The sequence below is a fragment of the Neoarius graeffei genome, chromosome 11, assembly GCF_027579695.1.
Source record: "Neoarius graeffei isolate fNeoGra1 chromosome 11, fNeoGra1.pri, whole genome shotgun sequence".
NCBI classification, from domain to species: domain Eukaryota; kingdom Metazoa; phylum Chordata; class Actinopteri; order Siluriformes; family Ariidae; genus Neoarius; species Neoarius graeffei.
In genome coordinates, this window is record NC_083579.1 from 71,195,215 (window position 1) to 71,219,076 (window position 23,862).

At 42.1% G+C, this 23,862-nt stretch overlaps 2 protein-coding genes across 3 annotated transcripts in view; one reads left to right on the plus strand and one right to left on the minus strand.

Moving 5' to 3' along the window:
* Nucleotides 1–21,219, minus strand: part of eipr1 (EARP complex and GARP complex interacting protein 1) — a 139,253-nt gene extending 118,034 nt beyond the window's left edge. Inside the window, exons 1-2 of one of the 2 annotated variants that reach the window (XM_060934687.1) lie at nt 21,041–21,219; nt 15,598–15,681 (exon numbers count right to left, since the gene is read on the minus strand). In XM_060934687.1, coding sequence (XP_060790670.1) covers nt 15,598–15,681; nt 21,041–21,082 — 126 coding nt within the window. In that variant the 5' untranslated portion in view covers nt 21,083–21,219. Of the gene's footprint in view, nt 1–15,597; nt 15,684–21,040 lie in introns of those variants that run through there. The other variant, XM_060934688.1, reaches the window with a different exon arrangement.
* Nucleotides 21,220–21,420: 201 nt separating this feature from the next.
* Nucleotides 21,421–23,862, plus strand: part of trappc12 (trafficking protein particle complex subunit 12) — a 124,038-nt gene continuing 121,596 nt past the window's right edge. The window contains exon 1 of the mRNA XM_060934689.1: nt 21,421–21,462. The gene's annotated coding sequence lies outside the window, so the exon portion shown is untranslated. The remainder of the gene's footprint in view (nt 21,463–23,862) is intronic.

Genomic DNA, 23,862 nt, shown 5'->3' on the forward strand with positions numbered 1-23,862 from the left:
TGGGTTGGATGGCATCGGGGAAAATTATTAGGCAAAGTTATAATTTTATGGGGGCGAGCAATACAAATAAATTCCAATGACTGGACAGGATAATTGGAGGCAAAAGAAGGTCTTCTAATAGGGGCTGGCGATGAACAGTGCTCAGGTAGAAGGTCTGCACATGATTTATAGAGTTTTATCCCCGAGACGCAGAGTGAGTCATCGCTCTTGGCCACTTGGGCCTCCTTCTCCACCATATTAATTATCTGAGGAGGAGGCAAAATGGGCTCAGGTGTAAAACGGGCCTCCACTTCGGCTCCGCTCAGGAAGGGCTCTTTAGAGAAGTACACGGCAGAAACACGGCTTTGTGCAGAGCAGCAAGCTGAAGAAATGAACAGGAAGAGCAGATTAACTATAATAGACTAATGACAGCCTTCAATATATAAAGCTCACAAAGATGTGAGTGGACATCACAGGAGGCGGAGAGTGGAAATAATGTGCTGAGGCAGCGTCAGGGCCATTAATAGCACTGAAGCCTGTGTGATAAAACTCAAGGCTGATAATTAACCTGGAGTACAGTGGATGTGCCTGAGGAACTTCCAAAGAACAAAGTCTACCAAGTCTTGGCCAAGTCAGTCAGTAATAATCAAAGTGGAGCGTGGAGTACCATCGCCGTATGAAAGAAGGATGCGTTTGTTTATTCAGGATAAAAACTTGGCTCACCGATATTTAGGAATGATATTAAATTGGATTTCTTTGTATACACAAGAATAAATAAGAAATAGAGCAATAAATAGTACAAGTAAGGTCTGAAAATGGTTCGTTTTCTATATGATTATGGCCATTAAGAGCTTAAAAAAAAAAAAGCACCCTTCTCTCACTGTCTGTATTAGCAACAGCCTCAGACAAAAGTGACTCTAAGGGCCCGGTCCCAAAACACCGATAACTATAACTATACCTACAACTATGACTATACCTCTGCCTGAGTTTAGTTCCAGTCTGGAGCAGTCACATCACAACTATAATCCCGACTGTAATATCGCCTGGTCCTGTCAGTCAGGGAAATAAACGCATGCAACTTAGGAATAGTCATACAAGTTTTTTCCAAGGAGTAGCACATTATTCTGGGTCATACTGTACAGCTTGGACTTCAAAACAACCCATGTACTCACTCCGGTGGCTGATAAAACATGGATAGATCATGGACTACGGAAATATAATTCAAGAGAGCTCGGAGAGCACAATATCCCCCGCTGGCAACTGTGCCATAACTCTGGTAAAATGTGACTGAATTGAATGAAATTCAATTAAATATGCATACCACCGACATATAACAAAGAATCCTGCCAAGTTTCATGAAATTCCCCAAAAATTGTGAGAGGAGTTCATTTCAGAAGGTGAGTACTCTTCCCGGGACGGACGGACACCGCCACGGCATAATCCCCCTTTGGGCCTTTCGGCCAGTGGGGGATAAAAACTATGAAAGAAGTTGATTTCAGAAAGCAAGCACACCTTGATGAAATTGCCAAAGTACAAGTTTGTTAATAATCAAGGGCATACCTCTGGTAAAATTTGCCCAAACTACAACCCCGATTCCAAAAAAGTTGGGACAAAGTACAAATTGTAAATAAAAACGGAATGCAATGATGTGGACGTTTCAAAATTCCATATTTTATTCAGAATAGAACATAGATGACATATCAAATGTTTAAACTGAGAAAATGTATCATTTAAAGAGAAAAATTAGGTGATCTTAAATTTCATGACAACACCACATCTCAAAAATGTTGGGACAAGGCCATGTTTACCACTGTGAGACATCCCCTTTTCTCTTTACAACAGTCTGCAGTGGTCGAAATACTTTTTTCCGGTGTTCTGCAATATTGCAGAATGTCAAAATTTTGTTCTGTAATTTGGAAATATTTTCTGCAAATACACAAGCCTCCATACTACACCCTTCTCAACCTAATAATGCCTATATTTACATCATATCTAGCTTTATAACTCATAGCATTACTGTAATTCTTTATTCTCTCACTCTATTTTTAATTTCAGTCTTCACAGATCCTTCTCTGCAGCAAAGTTATCATTCCATGATCCCTCCACAGGTCTTTCATCCCCCTCGCCCTGACACTACGGGCTACTAGAACTTGAAGTATACCAACTAATTCATAAATGTACTAGTTATCACACCCACACATTATCCTTCCACACAACATACTAATATAAAGGTATCACCACAATACAAAATAGAACACAACTGTTCTTCAAGAAACAAAACATTCATTTTCATGTTACACGTCATGTTGCATTTTGTCAAGATTAAGTTTCTAGCTTGAACAATAGATTGTTACCCAAAATGTACTTCATTCACAGTGTTTGCATCTGCAACCTGTAGTTTTAAATTGAAAGCAAGGTTTCAATTCTACACTCTGTTACATCTTACGATGATGCAAAGAACTGATGCCATTACGGAATAAAACCCAACTGGCAAATGGAAAGACGTTTGGGTTCATGGTGTTCGCCTGGCTTCTAAAGTACAAGGTCATGAACTGAACTGAGAACTACTGCAGGGGCTTCACTGCTCTAAACTAACAACTGGGTACAAACTAATCATGGCAGAACTGAGAGCTACAGAACTACTGAGAGCTACAGAACTGAACCTATGAGCTTTGTCTTACAGGGCAACTGTTTTACTTTGTGCTAGTCTGCACCACAGGCAAGACAGCACTAGTAAAAAAAAAAAAATAGAACATGTACACAAAACATGTATTAGTGTAGCTTGGTATGAGAAAACAAAAGATTCAAAAGTATCTATGAATAAAAGGTAAAATACTGTTGCTGTCTTCAAAAGGGATATAATATCAGTATAATTTTGCACGATTCAACAATACAATATATACAAACCTATACAATTTACCAATATATATGTATGCAAGATAAGAACTAGTCAGCAGCGACCGTCTTCATTTTTGTCCCCCTCACGGACGCTCGATCTGTCGCTGTTGTTGTTGGAGTCACGCTGGCTGCTGGTTTTGCCGAGATACGATAAAATAGTCCTTGTTTTCTTGGCGTTTTTGTCGGACTCTTGCCCCGAAGAAACAATCCTCTTCTTGGGAGCCATGTTTGTTGTGCCGCATTGAATTCTGGGAGATGTATGGCGGAAACTGCCGAACACTGCCGAGGTAGTTGTCGGGTCCTCCCGACGGGTATTAAAAGTGACGAAATCTTACATCGGAAAATGGCAACTGCCCTTATTTGGTTGTCGTCGCCTTTCGTCGGTATTACGTAAATATTGCTCAACTTTGACCTGGAAAACGTCGTCAGGTTCACGAGGCGCAGGTTTCAGTTTATTTACAGCGCCGCCAGTTTGCTAAATTGAGAATCATTGAATCCCGAGCCTGATTTTTTAATTCTGCAAAATTGCAGGTTGTTTAATTTTTCTTCTGCAATCTTGAAAATCATTCTGCAAAATGCAGACTGGAGACGGGTATTTCGAACACTGATCTGTAAACGTCTGGGGACTGAGGAGATAAGTTGCTCAAGTTTAGGGATAGGAATGTTAACCCATTCTTGTCTAATGTAGGATTCTAGTTGCTCAACTGTCTTAGGTCTTTTTTGTCGTATCTTCCGTTTTATGATGCACCAAATGTTTTCTATGGGTGAAAGATCTGGACTGCAGGCTGGCCAGTTCAGTACCCGGACCCTTCTTCTACGTAGCCATGATGCTGTAATTGATGCAGTATGTGGTTTGGCATTGTCATGTTGGAAAATGCAAGGTCTTCCCTGAAAGAGACGTCGTCTGGATGGGAGCATATGTTGCTCTAGAGCCTGGATATACCTTTTAGCATTGATGGTGTCTTTCCAGATGTGTAAGCTGCCCATGCCACACGCACTAATGCAACCCCATACCATCAGAGATGCAGGCTTCTGAACTGAGCGCTGATAACAACTTGGGTCGTCCTTCTCCTCTTTAGTCCGAATGACACGGCGTCCCTGATTTCCATAAAGAACTTCAAATTTTGATTCGTCTGACCACAGAACAGTTTTCCACTTTGCCACAGTCCATTTTAAATGAGTCTTGGCCCAGAGAAGACGTCTGCGCTTCTGGATCATGTTTAGATACGGCTTCTTCTTTGAACTATAGAGTTTTAGCTGGCAACGGCGGATGGCACAGTGAATTGTGTTCACAGATAATGTTCTCTGGAAATATTCCTGAGCCCATTTTGTGATTTCCAATACAGAAGCATGCCTGTATGTGATGCAGTGCCGTCTAAGGGCCCGAAGATCACGGGCACCCAGTATGGTTTTCCAGCCTTGACCCTTACGCACAGAGATTCTTCCAGATTCTCTGAATCTTTTGATGATATTATGCACTGTAGATGATGATATGTTCAAACTCTTTGCAATTTTACACTGTCGAACTCCTTTCTGATATTGCTCCACTATTTGTCGGCGCAGAATTAGGGGGATTGGTGATCCTCTTCCCATCTTTACTTCTGAGAGCCGCTGCCACTCCAAGATGCTCTTTTTATACCCAGTCATGTTAATGACCTATTGCCAATTGACCTAATGAGTTGCAATTTGGTCCTCCAGCTGTTCCTTTTTTGTACCTTTAACTTTTCCAGTCTCTTATTGCCCCTGTCCCAACTTTTTAGAGATGTGTTGCTGTCATGAAATTTCAAATGAGCCAATATTTGGCATGAAATTTCAAAATGTCTCACTTTCGACATTTGATATGTTGTCTATGTTCTATTGTGAATACAATATCAGTTTTTGAGATTTGTAAATTACTGCATTCCGTTTTTATTTACAATTTGTACTTTGTCCCAAATTTTTTGGAATCAGGGTTGTAAACGAAATTTCAATGTGTGTATAACTGTCATATAACAAAGCCTTCTGCCAAGTTTGGTGAAATTCCTACACAAATTGCGAGAGGAGTTGATTTCCGAAGAACGTACACCCTCGTGAAATTGTCAAAGTACAAGTTATTTAATTAAGGGTCAAAACTCTGGTCAAATTTTCACAAACGAAATTAAATCGCAATATGCGTATTACTGTCATATAACAAGGCCTTTTGCCAAGCTTCAAGAAATTCGTCCAAAAACTGTGAGAGGAGTCGGTCAGAAGACGAGCACACCTTCATGAAATTGTCAAAGTACAAGGTTGTTAATCAAGGGCTGTAACTCTGGTAAAATGTGACCGAATTTAACGAAATTACAATATGCATATTAGCGACGTATAATCAACTCTTTTACCAAGTTTCATGAAATTCCTCCAAAAATTGTGAGAGGAGTTGATTTTATTGTCATTGCACATTACTATACTTTATGACCCTAAGCCTTCCAGAGGGAAGGGTGTCAAAAACACATTGCCTGGGGTGAGTGCAGTCAGTCCTAATTTTTGTGGCTCTGTTTCTCAGCCTGGCAGAGTAGATCTGTTCCAGGGATTGGAGAGGGGTACCAATGATTTTAGATGCAGTCCCGATGATCCGCTGCAAATCTTTCCTCTCCTCTGAGGTGCAGCTGGAGAACCACACTATGCATCCATAGCTCAGAACACTTTGTATGGTGCACTGGTAGAAGTTGGTGAGGAGCTTCTGTGAGAGCCCAGTTTTCCTCAGGGATCGCAGGAAGAACAGTCTCTGCTGGGCCTTCTTCACCACCTCTCTGGTGTTCACTCCCCATGTCAGGTCCTCTGAGAGGTGAACACCGAGGTACTTGAAGCTCCCCACCTGTTCCACCTCCTCTCCAGAGATCACCAGGCTGCCATTTGTTTTATCCAGTTGTTTTCTGAAGTCAATGACAAGCTCCTTTATTTTGTTGGTGTTGAGGAGGAAGTCATTGTTCTGACACCAAGATGTGAGGGCCTGAACTACTACTCTGTAGGCTGCCTCATCGCTGTTGGTTATCAACCCTACCCCAGCTGTGTCATTTGCAAAACTTGCATATTTGGTTCGAGTTATGAATGGGAGAACAGTCCTGTGTGAAGAGTGAGTAAAGGAGTGGACTAAGAACACAGCTTTGGGGGGTGCCAGTGTTTAAGATGGTGGTGGATGAGATGAGGTCTCCAAGTCTCACATGCTGTGGTCCGTTGGAGAGAAAGTCCTTAATCCAGCTACAGAGGTGGTGGTCCAGGCCCAGAGACAGCAGCTTGTTGACCAGCTTGCTCGGATTGACAGTGTTGAAGGCCGAGCTGAAGTCAACGAACAGTATCCTCACATAGGTGTCAGGGTTCTCCAGTTGATTCCAGAAGGAAAACACACTCATGAAATTGGCAAAGTATAATTTTGTTCATCAAGGGCTGTAACTCTGGTAAAATGCGACCAAATCTAACGAAATTACAATATGCGTATTAACGACATATACCAAACATTCCTGCCAAGTTTCGTGAAATTCCTCCAAAAATTGTGAGAGGAGTTGATTTCAGAAGGTGAGCACCCTTCCTGGGACGGACGGACGGACATCGCCACGACGAAATCCCCCTTCGGGCCTTTCAGCCAGCAGGGGATTAAAAAAAAAGGATACAAAATATGGAGTGGTTACAGATTTTAATAATTTTAATTAGCATCATGGATGCAAATAATTTACGGATTGGTGACGGATGTTTCAGTATATTACAGACTGGTTACCGATTTCATACGGATGATGCATTACGGATTTAAAAAAAAAAAGTCTAAAACAATTAAATGTTTGTACTGCTGAAATTTATAATCAAAATATCTTATCTGCATTTTTATATTTACTTTATTAATTCACGATTGATATGTCATGGAAAATCACAAAGCCGTGAATAAAAGATCTGTGCTTTGTATTATTTTTTATTTTCCGTGAATCCGTATCCCGTGACTTCATGATACAACAAGGATGTATAAAGATGCCCGGAGAAAAACAGCACATGCTCGGATGACGTCACATGTAAAACAATTACCTGATTGGTCAGATGTTTTATCGGATCAGGTCCAGGCCTGGAAAAATCGCTCCAGAAGCAATTTTACCGATACGGATAAATCCAGGCCTGGGCGAAAGGTACCGTCATCGGTCTGGTGTGAGCACCAACCATATAAACTGCAGGGGACTGATTCATTTATAGTTATCGGTATTGTAGGACCGGGCCTTAACTCAGGTTGATGGAAGTGTATGCTTTTTTCCCCCTGCTTCATTATGGACAGTTCTTTCTTTCCTTGGATCAAGAGAGTCTGCTAAATGGCTTTTATTGGCTCACGCCTGCATAAATTTGGACATCATAAAGAGCAATAAACTGTAATAAATGAAACAAAGTCAGTATTTGGCGTGAGACGACCCTTTGCTTTAAAAAAAAAAAGTAGTCTCAAGTACATTGAGTGCAGTTTTATAAAGAAATGAGCTGTAGGTTTTACTGAGCATCTTACAGAACCAGCCACAGTGACGCAGTCTGGAAACGTTAACTGTCGGACTTTAAAATAAACCAGAACATCAAGGACGTCGTCGCTCATCTGGCCTGCCATCAAAACAACCACAACGACCAAAACATCAAACCGAACTGAAATGTGACGATGTGAGAGAGGACCAACATCCGCGACAAACTGTTTACAACAGGAAAATCAACAAAGGACTACATTTTGTTGCCCGAGGGAAGATCGACCCAAAACAAATGACAAATGAGAGAGGAGATACAATTCGAGTTAGAAGAAAATTTGAGAAATTGACCTAATTACTAATTTGTTCACAAAAAACTGACAATACAACGACCAAGTTTTTGCGCAGAAGGTTGATTTCTTTCAAACGAAACAATCAGAAGTGAAAACCATTTAACTGAAAATAAACAAACAAAGTTGTAAACAAACTGTGTACAACAAGAAAATCAACAAACAAACAAACAAACGAGTTTTGTTCCTCAAGAGAAGATCGACCCTAAACATCGATCGGAACTGGAATCGGATGACAAATCAGAGAGGAGATACAAATCTAGTGAGGGGCCTGGAAAATTCATTAATTTGGCCCAATTACGACCTCGTTAGCAAAAAAAACCTGACAAAACAATGACCAAGTTTTGTGCGGAGTGATGAGTTCTTTCAAACAAAACAATCGGAACATTCAATTTAACTGAATTGTGGACAACAGACGCCACGCCATGCCAGCAGCTCATCGGCCTTATGGTCAGATGAGCTAATAAGGCACTTAAAGCTAGACTGCCTTTCAGATTTTTCAAGTGTAGGTCATGAAAAAAATTTTCCCCAACACCCGATTAGTTTTGTTTCGTGGACCAAAAACCACTGAATTTGAATCACAGACTTCCAATTTTATTCATTTTTTAAAAAACATAATTAATGAATTTAAGGCCACATGGCCCTAAATTCTTGGTTATTTTTTCCTGCTTCACCATGACCCAATTCAAGATACTAGCTATGTCATGCATCATGGTGGTGGTGGTGGGCTTTCCCCGTTCACACAAGGCATTGTGGGATACTAATTTGAAACAGGAGAGAAAATTGGAGGACGTGAGCGTGCGAATGAAACGTGAAAGACCAACTACAGTAACGGAAAGCGAGAGGAAGGAAAGACGTTATGTTCTACGCGAAGGAAAGGAAACGCAGGACCAAACTAATAAATATCGGCGCTCAGCAAGCACCTCGGTGTGATCAGCTGTTCGTTTAGCGACAGAATGATGAAACTGTCAGTGCACGCTCAAAGGTAAACCTGTAGATGGCAGTAATGCAACACTGTGGATGCCAGCTGCCGTAAAACCCAAAAGAAGGTAAACCTACGGATGCGCACACACATGGACTTCCTCTGTCTGCTTGACTGCGCGAAGCGAGAGATTTCATGCACATTATGTGCTTTAATCCCTTCAAATTAAATAACTTCCCAGCTGCGGAATGGCCGGATATCTTTTTTTGAGATATTACAGAAATAAACATCTATCACAATGACCACATTTCAGAGGGAACTAAATTTCACCGATTTTATGAAATCGAAAGGCCGTCTAGCTTCAAGAAGGAACAAGAGAGGTACTAATCAGTTGAAAATGGATTTTTAATGTCACACCAGCTCCATGTTATTCCGAGTAATGATGTCCTCGTGATGACCCTGATACTTTTAAAAGAGAGGATTGTGACAAATGTTGGACAGAAATGTCACGAACGCTTGTCTCCGTAAGTGTAATTAATGAATATGTTAATTTATCACGCAGACTGCAGTGTACAGTGTAGCTTTTTCCACCTAACAATTAAAACGTTTCTAAATGGACCATGTCACGGGGACACACACACAAAAAAAGTGTAAAATAGTTAATTTAAATGCAATAAACAGGCAACAGAAAGGGTCAGGCTGCACAACACATGCATTCAAAATCACTTTTTCCTTTGCCTTGCTCTTATGGACGCATGCATGAAAGCATCTTCACTCACACACACACACACACACACACACACACACACACACACACACACACACACACACACACACCCTCTGGTCGGCATTTTTCGGCTTTTCCAAAAAGCTTTTTGAGATGAATGTGTCCACAGGAGAGCTGTAATTGGCACTAGCAGGTAAATGAGATTGAGAGTGCTGCTCTCTGAACCCGAGGCGGGATATGATGGAATGGCTGGACGCAAGCTGAGGGATTTCGGGAGCGGATCAGAGGGAGAACAAAGTGAAGGCAGAATTTTTAAAACCTTTCAAAATTCTTTTGATTCATCAACCCAACAAACAGTGGCGTATTGAGGAATTATTTCATTTACATTCCTGCATGGAAAAGCACTCTTTCAGAAATATAAAAAAAATAAACCTGTATAATCATTTAGTCAGAATGTAAAAGGCTTTTCTGTGTATACCGAGTTCTCCACGCAGAATTTAGTTCTCTATGCACAATATACAGGGTTAGTCAAAATTATGTCAACACTGAAATGGCAGAAACCAATCGGATCTGGAGTCGAAGTTCATCAACGGCGTACTGCTGCACCATATGTAAGCAGACGTCTGACGTCACTGTTTATCGCAAAAAAAGTCGGGTTTTCCAATTACACCAGCAGCGGTCATGGCGCACCACACATTCAGAAGAAAAATAATCCATTAATGTGAACATAATTTTGACTAACCTTGTAGTTTGACCAACTAGAGAGTGATTACACTAATGTCTATTGCTGCCAAGGTCTACAATAAGATACTGTTGATGAGAATTATGCCGCATTTCCACTACCAACGTGGCTGAGCTGGGCTGAGCCGTGCCATGCTGAGTTGGGCTGAGTCGAGCTGAGCGGGGCTGTTGGAGTTGCATTTCGACTACAACCGCGCTGAACCGTGCTGGCTGGAAGTGGGTGGACACATTGGGTGGAGTTAGTGAAAGTGGGTGGACGTCACGTGATGTTGTTAGGCGGCGCAAACAGTGACATCAGTGATCTTTTAAGCGGTAGTCTCACGACCCGGAGAGTAAACAATAAACATGGAGGACATGGAGTCGTTAGTGTTGCTGGTCTTGGTGCTGTGGCTTGTTGTCACCGACAACGCCAACAGATACTGGCAAGAGCGTATAGATGAGGCGAGGCGCATAAGGCTTCAGAAATTCTCGTAATTCGTAATTCTTCTTCTTCCGGGTTTACGGTGTTTACAGATCCCAGCGTGCTCGCGGGGCGTGTGTGGGCATGTGAGGACACTCCTCCTCACTAATCAGTGCGCAGGGGAGTGTCTCCTCACGCCCCCAGCCCCACTCGGCTCGGTTTGGCTCGCTTCAGCCCCACTCCAAAACGGTGCGAGTTTTGGGTGCTAAGCAGGGCTGAAGCGAGCTGAGTCGTGCTGCTCTGAGATAGTCGAAACGCGAGCCGTGTCGGGCTGAAGTGAGCTGAAAAAGGGTAGTGGAAAAGGGCCATAAGACGCCTTGTTTTTTCCGCGGTCTGGTTACCATCAAATCCTGCGCTCTGATTGGCTGGCGAGCGGGTCCGTATCCTACGATACGAACCCCAGTTACGGACCTCTGGCGATTCGCTCGTTCACAACAACAAACAACGTCGTAGCAATTTTTGTCAACGTTTATTTTCACATTTCTCAGGAGAATAGCATTGATTTTACATCATGGATAGCGATAACGACAGTGTTCACAGCGAAAGCGAGTTTTGCTACCCTGAGGAAGAAGAAACAAAAGAAAACATTTCAGGAGAAAGCTAAAAACCTCTAACTGCTGCCAACACCGAGCAAAAATGTGGCTGAATCCTGAATGACTCCTATTTGTATAAATAGGGGACTACATAGGAAGCAAAATGTAGTTTTTTTCCTGCCATGGAAGTGCACTTGTATAACGAGGAGGAAGCCATTTGCATTACAGCCGTGAATGAGGATTCAAAATAGCATTAATTTTACAGCATGGATAGTGATAACAACAGTGTTCACAGCAAAAGCGAGTTTTACTACCCTGAGGAAGAAGAAATAAAAGAAAACATTTCAGGAGAAAGCTAAAAACCTGTAATTTGCTAACGCCGAGCAAAAACATGGCTGAATCCTGAATGACTCCGATTTGTATAAATAGGGGACTACATAGGCGGCAAAATGTAGTTTTTTTCCTGCCATGGAAGTGCACTTGTATACCGAGGAGGAAGCAATTTGCATTACAGCCGTGAATGAGGATTCAAAATGGCGGCTCGGCTCGGTTTTCCCTTTCGGGCGCTCTTGTTTTCTGTTAGAATTTGGTAAAGAAAAAAATAAATATATTATTTACCAGCTTAAGGTTGGTCCGTATGGTGAAATACCGTGACCTCGGCCTTGAATACTGACCTCGGCCCAGAGGGCCTCGCTCAGTACTTTCAAGACCTCGGTCACGGTATTTCACCATACGGACCTCCCAGCTGGTAAATAACATTTTATATATGGATCCGCTACTAAGGAAAAACCAGGCTGGTTTCTGCCCAGGCAGAAGTTGCGCTCAGCAAATCCACACCCTGCAAAGGATCATAGAAGCCTTTGGAACCTACCAACTTCCAATGACCGTCACTTTTATTGACTTCAAAAAGGCATTTGATTCAATCAACAGACGCGTCATGTTCTCCATTCTACGCCACTATGGCATCCCAGAGGCCATCGTCAAAGCCATCAGTGCACTCTACACCAACTCCAAGAGTGCCGTCATGGTGGATAGGAACATCTCTGACCCGTTTCAGGTTACAACCGGGGTACTGCAAGGAGATGTTCTTGCCCCGTTCTTATTCATTGCTGTTATTGACTTCTTAACGAAGAAATCTACTTTACTAATCAACGGAGAACACCGACTCTGGCGTAGTTACCCATCCTCGTCAATCTAGGACACGCCCTGCCAAAATCCTAAACGATCTAGATTTCGCTGATGACATCGCCTTGCTTGGGTCATCCATACCTAGGGCACAGGCACAACTTTCCAAATTAGCAGCTGAAGCAAAACAACTAGGTCTCGTCATCAGTGTTCCCAAGACCGAGTACATGACCATCAACTGCAACCCACAGCCACTTCTGGAAGTATATGGACATCCAATAAACCATGTATCCAACTTTAAATACCTGGGATCCATGATAGCATCTAGTAAACAGTGACCTAACCAGGCGAAAGGCGCTAGCATGGACTGCTTTCTGGAAAATAGAAAAAGATCTGGAGAAGCCCATTGGAACTAAAATCAAACTTTTCAACACCACCTGTGTGACAGTGCTTCTGTATGGATGTGAATCCTGGGTACTATCAGTCAACATGGAAAACAAGATAAATGCATTTGTCAATTCTTGCTATGGAATCATGCTTAACATCAAACGCTTTGACTGCGTGAGCAATGCTCAGAGCTACAAAATGACAAACACCCAGCCCCTCATCAACACTGTATGGCAGCGTCAGCTACGTTTCCTTGGACACGCCCTTAGGATGCCAGAAGAAGAACTATGCAGGAGGTACGCCCTATACGTATGTTTCAGCCCATGGCAAAAGGCATCCAGGTCGACAGAGGACAAGCCATCTGAAATTGTTTGGGGACACAGACGGCGATTTGCACCCTGATGCAACTGCTGCGTTGGCTGCAGATCGAAGGCAATAAATGGGACTCGTGGTCGCCTGCAAGAAAAATGCAGCCGAAGGATGATGATTATGATGACAGAGTTCTCCATTGACGCCAGTATAAATTTTCTCCAAACACACTGCCTATGTTTCAACAATCATATATACACTCGCTGTTTCACATCTCAATCATTAGACAGCTACAATGTCATATCCACATCCTCGGTTATTAAAATCCAATGCTCGCACTCAGTTTTGTCGGTTTCCATTTGCTCGTTGGAAAGATGTGAAACGAAAGCAGCAACTTTGTGAGTTTGATCGGGATCTCTGACCTTTTACGTTAGTCAATCAAATGTCCATTAATGTGATAAGTGTAAATTAGAGAGCTTTGTTAATGTAAGAAAATGAACACAAAACACATTCTGAAAAGCATTTCCCTGGAGAAAATCGTAAGGTTTAAATTGTGGTTGAAAAAAAAAAAAAACCAGCCCTTGGGGAACAAATTTACCTCAGACAGATTAAAACTCTGAAACTATTATCAAGGGCGTATTCTGAAAAAACAAGATAATCTGTGAGCTACTGCTCGCTTACATATCCCCCGCTCATATCAGAACGCAAGCAATCGAAGGAATAGGACACTTATTACGAATGTTGACTCCAACAAATAATTAACCCTGAAACGAGTAAGTAAAGAGCCGTGTCTCTCCCCAGGGGTTTCAAATAGCATCCTGGGAAACTGTCATTCTGAAATAGCGTTCTGCTTCTTGAAAGAGTGTCAAAATCCAACCTATAGGTTTTGTCAATACATTCAGTTGGTAAACAGGAAGTCTATGTGCGACAGACCTGAAAATGCTATACATGGTATAGAACCCCAAGCTAAAGCTCGGTACCAAATATCAAGCAGTTGTGATTTGTAGTTGCTGAGAAAAGTGTTACGAAAATTGTGTAAATCCACGCTATACATTTCGTAAATACATTCAGTCAGTAAACAGGAAGTTGATGTGCGACAGACCTGAAAACGGTACACACGGTATAGAACCCTAAGCTGAAGTTCGGTACCAAAGATCAAGCAGTTCTGGTTTGTAGTTGCTGAGAAAAGTGTTGCAAAAATTTTGTAAATCCACCCAATATGTTTCGTAAATACATTCAGTTGGTAAATAGGAAGTCGATGTGCAACTGATGTGAAAACGGTATACACGGTACAGAACCCCATATACTATATTCTAATACTTGGTTGAAAACCCTTTGTTGGCAATGACTGCCTGAAGTCTTGAACTCATGGACATCACCAGACGCTGTGTTTCCTCCTTTTTAATGCTCTGCCAGGCCTTTACTGCAGCGGTTTACAGTTGCTGTTTGTTTGTGGGCCTTTCTGTCTGAAGTTTAGTCTTTAACAAGTGAAATGCATGCTCAATTGGGTTGAGATCAGGTGACTGACTTGGCCATTCAAGAATATTCCACTTCTTTGCTTTAATAAACTCCTGGGTTGCTTTGGCTTTATGTTTTGGGTCATTGTCCATCTGTATTATGAAACGCCGACCAATCAGTTTGGCTGGATTTGAGCACACAGTATGTCTCTGAATACCTCAGAATTCATCCGGCTGCTTCTGTCCTGTGTCACATCATCAATAAACACTAGTGACCCAGTGCCACTGGCAGCCATGCATGCCCAAGCCATCACACTGCCTCCGCCGTGTTTTACAGATGATGTGGTATGCTTTGGATCATGAGCTGTACCACGCCTTCGCCATACTTTTTTCTTTCCATCATTCTGGTAGAAATTGATCTTGGTTTCATCTGTCCAAAGAATGTTCTTCTAGAACTGTGCTGGCTTTTTTAGATGCTTTTTAGCAAAGTCCAATCAGGCCTTTTTATTCTTGAGGCTTATGAGTGGCTTGCACCGTGCAGTGAACCCTCTGTATTTACTTTCATGCAGTCTTCTCTTTATGGTAGATTTGGATATTGATATGCCTACCTCCTGGAGAGTGTTGTTCACTTGGTTGGCTGTTGTGAAGGGGTTTCTCTTCACCATGGAAATTATTCTGCGATCGTCCACCACTGTTGACTTCTGTTGGTGTCCAGGTCTTTTTGCATTGATGAGTTCACCAGGGCTTTCTTTCTTTCTTTCTCAGGATGTACCAAACTGTAGATTTTGCCACTCCTAATATTGTAGCAATTTCTCAGATGGGTTTTTTTCTGTTTTCGCAGCTTAAGGATGGCTTGTTTCACCTGCATGGAGAGCTCCTTTGACTGCATGTTTTCTTCACAGCAAAATCTTCCAAATGCAAGCACCACACCTCAAATCAACTCCAGGCCTTTTATCTGCTTAATTGAGAACGACATAACGAAGGAATTGCCCGCACCTGCTCATGAAATAGCCTTTGAGTCAATTGTCCAATTACTTTTGGTCCCTTTAAAAACAGGGTGGCACATGTTAAGGAGCTGAAACTCCTAAACCCTTCATCCAATTTTAATGTGCATACCCTCAAATGAAAGCTGAAAGTCTGGAATTTATGTCCATGTCCATTATATAATTATAACTTGAATATGTTTCAGTAAACAGGTAAAAAAACAAAATTTGTGTCAGTGTCCAAATATATATGGACCTAACTATACATGTACAATTCAACTACTCACCTGATTATCAAATTTGAACGACTGTGTGCCCACGAGAAACCTTATGGCATCGGTTTCAGCCGTCTGAGCGGTCAAAGCACGGCACTAAACCACAACGAGAGAAAATAAGTGCATCAATTAGTGGATATTTATGGTGAGATTTAAAAAAAAAAAAAAAGCATAGAGAAGTTGGAAAATGTCAAATATGGAGAGCAAGAAAAGCACCGAGTTGGTTATTTTGTTTAATGCAACACAGATCAATTTACAAATGGATGAGAAGTTCGATACAGCAATAAATAGTAATTACAGACAAATAATCTATGTATAAAAATATTATAATTCTGAATTAAACAATTTAGGCTTTTCTTGTCATATTTCCTCAATCTAGAGATGTTTATTTCTGACGCAAGGTCTGTTAAAATTCTGAAATATTAATTTTGGGGAATGTGAAACAAAATGTGTGTAATATGTATATAATATTTATTCATCCATCATCTATATTTACTACTTATCTGACTAAGGGTCACGGATGAGCTGAAGTCAATCCCAGCTGACTTTGCATGTACCCCATGTACACCTGAGACAAGTTGCCAGTCTGTTGCAGGACTAACACACAGACAACCATTCACACTCACGTTCACAACTATGGGCCATTTAGAGTCGCCAGTGTGGTGATTTTATATCCTTAATAATGTAACCATGCACACATGCCTTGATGTCATCATGTAAACAATAATTTGGTTTATGATGATTGTATTTTGATTCATATGTCATCACACACATACACTGATTTAATCTTATGCTGATTACAATGGTGCTTGAAAGTTTGTGAACCCTTTAGAATTTTCTATATTTCTGCATAAATATGACCGAAAACATCATCAGATTTTCACACAAGTCCTAAAGGTAGATAAAGAGAACCCAGTTACACAAATGAGACAAAAAATATTATACATGGTCATTTATTTATTGAGGAAAATGATCCAATATTACATATCGGTGAGTGGCAAAAGTATGTGAACCTCTAGGATTAGCAGTTAATTTGAAGGTGAAATTAGAGTCAGGTGTTTTCAATCAATGGGATGACAATCAGGTGTGAGTGGGCACGCTGTTTTATTTAAAGAACAGGGATCTATCAAAGTCTGATCTTCACAACACATGTTTGTGGAAGTGTATCATGGCACGAACAAAGGAGATTTCTGAGGACCTCAGAAAAAGTGTTGTTGATGCTCATCAGGCTGGAAAAGGTTATGAAACCATCTCTAAAGAGTTTGGACTCCACCAATCCACAGTCAGACAGATTGTGTACAAATGGAGGAAATTCAAGACCATTGTTACCCTCCCCAGGAGTGGTCGACCAACAAAGATCACTCCAAGAGCAAGACGTGTAATAGTCAGTGAGGTCACAAAGGACCCCAGGGGAACTTCTAAGCAACTGAAGGCCTCTCTCACATTGGCTAATGTTAATGTTCATGAGTCCACCATCAGGAGAACACTGAACAACAATGGTGTGCATGGAAGGGTTGCAAGGAGAAAGCCACTGCTCTCCATAAAGAACACTGCTGCTCGTCTGCAGTTTGCTAAAGATCACATGGACAAGCCAGAAGGCTATTGGAAAAATGTTTTGTGGACAGATGAGAACAAAATAGAACTTTTTGGTTTAAATGAGAAGCGTTACGTTTGGAGAAAGGAAAATACTGCATTCCAGCATAAGAACCTTATCCCATCTGTGAAACATGGTGGTATTACGGTTTGGGCCTGTTTTGCTGCATCTGGGCCAGGACGGCTTGCCATCATTGATGGAACAATGAATTCTGAATTATACCAGCGAATCCTAAAGGAAAATGTCAGGACATCTGTCCATGAACTGAATCTCAAGAGAAGGTGGGTCATGCAGCAAGACAACAACCCTAAGCACACAAGTCGTTCTACCAAAGAATGGTTAAAGAAGAATAAAGTTAATGTTTTGGAATGGCCAAGTCAAAGTCCTGACCTTTATCCAATTGAAATGTTGTGGAAGGACCTGAAGCGAGCAGTTCATGTGAGGAAACCCACCAACATCCCAGAGTTGAAGCTGTTCTGTACGGAGGAACGGGCTAAAATTCCTCCAAGCCGGTGTGCAGGACTGATCAACAGTTACCGCAAACGTTTAGTTGCAGTTATTGCTGCACAAGGGGGTCACACCAGATACTGAAAGCAAAGGTTCACATACTTTTGCCACTCACAGATATGTAATATTGGATCATTTTCCTCAAGAAATAAATGACCAAGTATAATGTTTTTGTCTCATTTGTTTAACTGGGTTCTCTTTATCTACTTTTAGGACTTGTGTGAAAATCTGATCATGTTTTAGGTCATATTTATGCAGAAATATAGAAAATTCTAAACAATTCACAAACTTTCAAGCACCACTGTATATATTAAAACAAAGCATGTTGATTTTCGGGAAACAATAAATGAAGTATTATCCTAACTCCAGCACCTGCAGTGTTATCATATGCTGTAATGAGTGAGCCAAGGCCATGTTGAATTTAGCAATTGTTTATTCTGGAGTTTTGCATGCTAATGTAATACATTTTATCAAGTTATTCTGAATCGGGTATTGTTACAACACAAATCCGACAGCTGCAATGTGCATAATTTTTTTAATCTGATGTTGTGGTAGACGGGCCAAGGCCACAACACGATTGTACCCTATCGAGTGTTGTGCTCGTTTGCATCTGCAACCTGTATCTTTCTTTATTTTGTACCAATTGGCTCCAGTCATCTTGAAGCATGTATTGTCAGCTCCGAATGCTATGTTGTTCACGACGTATCACTTCTTATCACGTTTTGATTCTTCCTGAATGAACCGTTCATACTGGAAAATTTGGCTCGGTTGATCCAAAATACGAGAAGCGTAAGATGTACTGCCCAGTAGAAAATGTTGAAGTGGTATGACATGACATGTTAACCAATGAGATTATTTGTATACACTTTTTTTTTTTTTTTGGAAGCTGTATAAAATGAGAACTTTGTGATTTTGAGTCGGTTCACTCTGCAGATCTCGGACTTGAACTCGGCTTTTATTAATTGATTTAATAAAAGTGTAAACTTTTCTGCAACCTCTTTGACTTTTGCTTGGGAGAGTTAAGTTTTGAGAGTTTCCATGACACCAGTTGACCTCATCTACATGTCTTTGAACTGTAGGAGGAAACTCACGCAGTCACGAGGCGAACATGCAAACTCCGCACAGAAAGGCCCCCGTCGACCGGCAAGTTCAAACCCAGAACCTTCTTGCTGTGAGGTGACAGAGCTATCCACTGCACCACCGTGACGCCCTATTTACTATTTACTCATTAAAAGCATAATATTCCCATTGTACCCAATATTCTTCTTCTCTCTCCAATCCAAGTGTGGGACCGGCACTAAGTATACACTGGCCTGCGTAACCCCAGTGGCTGAGTATTTTACCCAATCTGCATGTCTTTAAACTGTGTGAGGAAACCCACACAGACACGTGGACAACATGCAAACTCCACACAGAAAGGCCCCCATCGGTAGTAAGGTTCGAACCCGGAACCTTCTAACTGTGAGGTGACAGTGCTAACCACGACACCACCGTGCTGCCCTATGTACTCAATATTCAAATTCCCAAATATATAGCGTCATATAACTTTACATTAAAGTGCATATCACAGGTAAATTCAGGAGCAAGATCTATGTAATTCTCCTATTTTATATTAAACTTTGGGCAAATATCTGTCGCATTTTGCATTTTGTGCAATTTTTTTTTTACCTTGCGCAATACCAGAAAAATTCAGTTGAAATCAAGCCATTTGAGGCGAATTGGTCCGCCTCTGAAAAAACTTGCCATTTGGACTTCCCGGCAAACATTGATTTTCGTGACTTCACGTGCGGGACGCCTCCCTCTGACTCCTACGTCAGCGCTGGTTTGTTTATGAGAAAACGACCTGGTGGTTTTCTGCAAATTTCTTTAACGTTATTGCGTAATTATTAAAATGGTTAACAGATGTATCGTAGGAGGGTGTAGCAACACCGATCTTGATAGGCTCAGTACTCATTGTTTTCCAAAAGACCGGACAATGAGAGAGAAATGGGAGCGCTTCGTGCGAGGCACACCCAGAAGCCGAGGACCAAAGCAGAGCCGAGAAAAAGACCAAGAAAATCGGCAATTCACAAGTTGACTGTTGCCAGGGTAAGAAATAATTCTGACATCTCATTATATTCTTCATCCAAACGTGAAGTAACATTGTGCCCAGGTGACAATTCCATATTTCAATGCAAAATTGCTCGCTGCTAAACTTGGTCTACACAGGCTGTGCACTGAAACCGTACAAGCTCGCGCAGCCTGCTGGCGCTTCCGCAGGTAACATCACGAATCTGGCTCCAGACTCCCTTGGGATCTTTCCAGACGCGTTTTATTTTTTTCTGCCGTAGACAGACGGCCTTGTGCAAAATTACCTTTCTGGACGAGTGTGTAAAGGGACATACTTTCATATAAAAAAAACGAAATTGGTCCAGGAATAGGGGTAGCACAGTGGTGTAGTGGTTAGCGCTGTCGCCTCACAGCAAGAAGGTCCGGGTTCGAGCCCCGTGGCCGGCGAGGGCCTTTCTGTGCGGAGTTTGCATGTTCTCCCCGTGTCCGCGTGGGTTTCCTCCGGGCGCTCCGGTTCCCCCCACAGTCCAAAGACATGCAGGTTAGGTTAACTGGTGACTCTAAATTGAGCGTAGGTGTGAATGTGAGTGTGAATGGTTGTCTGTGTCTATGTGTCAGCCCTGTGATGACCTGGCGACTTGTCCAGGGTGTACCCCGCCTTTCGCCCGTAGTCAGCTGGGATAGGCTCCAGCTTGCCTGCGACCCTGTAGAACAGGATAAAGTGGCTAGAGATAATGAGATGAGATGGTCCAGGAATGTGATTTGATCTATAAAATGATGATGTATCTTCTCACGGCACTGCAGCTAAAATTGCTTTTCTGGGTTTTGTATCTTCGAATGAACTCTGGCTTTATTTGAGATGTAAAATTTGGAGGGTTTTTTAAAAAAAAGCCATGCTTTCTTTGCACTTCCTGGAATAAACACAATAAATATATTCGAAAAGAATTTTCCTCTGGGGTAACCAGTGCTGTCAAAGGTGTTTTCTTGAATGAAATATCATGCAAACATATTCCACGAAAAACTAATGTTGCTTCACATCATGGCTTAAAGACAAATTACACTTTATTAGCTGAATAATTCCATTAGATATGTCTTTCTTTCTTTCTTTCTCTCTCTCTCCTGACATGGACAATAAGAGCAAACCAACATCATGACATTTTTATGCTTCTTTCCATCATCATTCATATCACTGTATTAAACAGGCAGTAGAACATAGACATCATCTATAAACATTACGTCACTGTGCATGCAGGTAAACAAATACAAATCAGATATAAACCAAAAATACACGTTTAAATGCTATACCTGAAACTCAAGGCCATAAATAACCGGCGCATCATCCTCCATGATCCCCAAAACCCTTCTTCTACTTCTACACTACACCTTGTTTACAATTTGCTTGTTTATCTGCTTACAAATCATTTAATATTTCCCATAATTTAAAGCTGCTTTTCCTATCAAGCCTACCTTTCTACCGATTTCCGCGTTAGGAAAATCGAGTACGTAAATTGCGCACGAAAAACTTGCGTATCAGTAGGCTCTCTGAATCGAATGTTTTCACGTTGCGCTCCGTAATTCTTTCCAGAATACCAATCCGGTGTAAGATTTGATCCTTCTCGGATGCCGTAAAGCCTGTTCGTTTAGTGATTTGGCGCAGGCTTATTCTAGTCGTCTGTGTGCGCATGCGCAGTGCGAATAAGCTCGGTTTACGACAGCTAGATGTGAAGGTAAGGGTTTTGTTTTTGTAATATTACATTTCAGGCGCTTAAATGTTTAAAAGTGGATATGTATAATAATGTAAGTGACTTCAGTGGGGTTGGTTTATTTTGAGGAGAAGAAATTTCGCTTTAAAAAGATAAAGTCAGCGAGATTATCTAGTTAGCCGGCTATCTAGCTTGTTGCTAGGACTGAAATACAAATGGACGTGTTCTGAATGACTTGTCAAAGTGCACAGTGTAGGGGATGACATAATGTTGGTTGCAGCCTACTTAGTGCACTTTGTGTGTAATACAGAGGGATTTGTTATGCAGCCGAGCTAGATATTTAGCCACTGTATGTATGTAACTGGCAGTTAGTTAGCCTAGCTCGGCTGTAGCCCAAATATCTCTTTCATGTTTAATAAAACTTATTTAAATGCATTTCAATGGTCCGTTCTAATCTCCTTAAGTAAAAAAAATATATAAAAAAAGTCGCACTAATATTTAATTGGACTGCCTTTAGGTTTGTTGATGGTGCACAGACACAGTGGTTTTGTTTCACCAAACTGCTGCAACCTCACAACATTTATTTCCATCCAGAGGTGTTTTTTTGTCTTTTTCTTTTTCTCTCTCCTCCACTGAGATCTTGTCTCGACGTCAGGAGACTCGAACCACTCCATAAAGTCTTCTTCTCCATCACATCCCAAATACTTCCAATGGGGTTAAAGTGCATATCCTGGACCACTTTAGTGTTTTTTTTATATGAAAGAATGTCCCTTTACACACTCATCCAGAAGGGTAATTTTGCACAAGGCCATCTGTCTACAGCAGAAAAAAATAAAATGACAAAACGCGTCTGGAAAAATCCCAAGGGAGTCTGGAGCCAGATTCGTGACGTCATGTGCGGAAGCGCCAGCAGGCTGCGCGAGCTTTGCACGGTTTCAGTGCACAGCCTGTGTACACCAAGTTTGGCAGCGAGCAATTTTGCGTTGAAATATGGAATTGTTGCCTGAGCTTTTAAACCCATGGATTCATGTATCAATGCTCATCTATCTATTGTTACATAAATTAATTTTTTCAAATTACTATTTTTTTTTTCGCGGTGCGGTTTCCATCAAATCCTACGCTCTGATTGGCTGGCGAGTGGGTCCGTATCCTACGGTACAACCAACATCGTAGAATTTTTTTTTTTGTCAACTTTTTTTTTTAATAAGATTTATCAAGGGCGGCACAGCGGTGTAGTGGTTAGCGCTGTCGCCTCACAGCAAGAAGGTCCGGGTTCGAGCCCCGTGGCCGGTGAAGGCCTTTCTGTGCGGAGTTTGCATGTTCTCCCCGTGTCCGCGTGGGTTTCCTCCGGGTGCTCCGGTTTCCCCCACAGTCCAAAGACATGCAGGTTAGGTTAACTGGTGACTCTAAATTGACCGTAGGTGTGAATGTGAGTGTGAATGGTTGTGTGTCTATTGCCGCTTTTCCACTACCAACGCGGCTGAGTCGGGCTGAGCCGTGCCGTGCTGAGTCGGGCTGAGTCGAGCTGAGTGGGGCTATTGGAGTTGCATTTCGACTACAACCGCGCTGAACCGTGCTGGCTGGAAGTGGGTGGACACATTGGGTGGAGTTAGCGAAAGTGGGTGGACGTCAGGTGATATCGTTAAGCGGCGCAAACAGTGACATCAGTGATCTTTTAAGCGGTAGTCTCACGACCCGGAGAGTAAACAATAAACATGGAGGACATGGAGTCGTTAGTGTTGTTGGTCTTGGTGCTGTGGCTTGTTGTCGCCAACAATGCCAACAGATACTGGCAAGAGCGTATAGATGAGGCAAGGCGCATAAGGCTTCAGAAATTTTCGTAATTCTTCTTCTTCCGGGTTTACGGTGTTTACAGATCCCAGTGTGCTCGTGGGGCGTGTGTGGGCGTGTGGGGACACTCCTCCTCACCAGTCAGTGCACAGGGGAGTGTCTGCTCACGCCCCCAGCCCCACTCGGCTCGGTTTGGCTCGCTTCAGCCCTACTCCAAAACCGTGCGAGTTTTGGGGGCTGAGCAGGGCTGAAGCGAGCTGAGTCATGCTGTTCTTAGATAGTCGAAGCGCGAGCCATGTCGGGCTGAAGTGAGCTGAAAAAGGGTAGTGGGAAAGGGCCATATGTGTCAGCCCTGTGATGACCTGGCGACTTGTCCAGGGTGTACCCCACCTCTCGCCCGTAGTCAGCTGGGATAGGCTCCAGCTTGCCTGCGACCCTGTAGAACAGGATAAAGTGGCTAGAGATAATGAGATGAGATGGTCCAGGAATGTGACTTGATCTATAAAATGATGTATCGACTCACGGCACTGCAGCTAAAATTGCTTTTCTGGATTTTTCTTGGGCTTTGTATCTTCGAATGTATCTTCATTTTGTATCTTCAATTCATATTTATGTGAGTGGGCGGCACGGTGG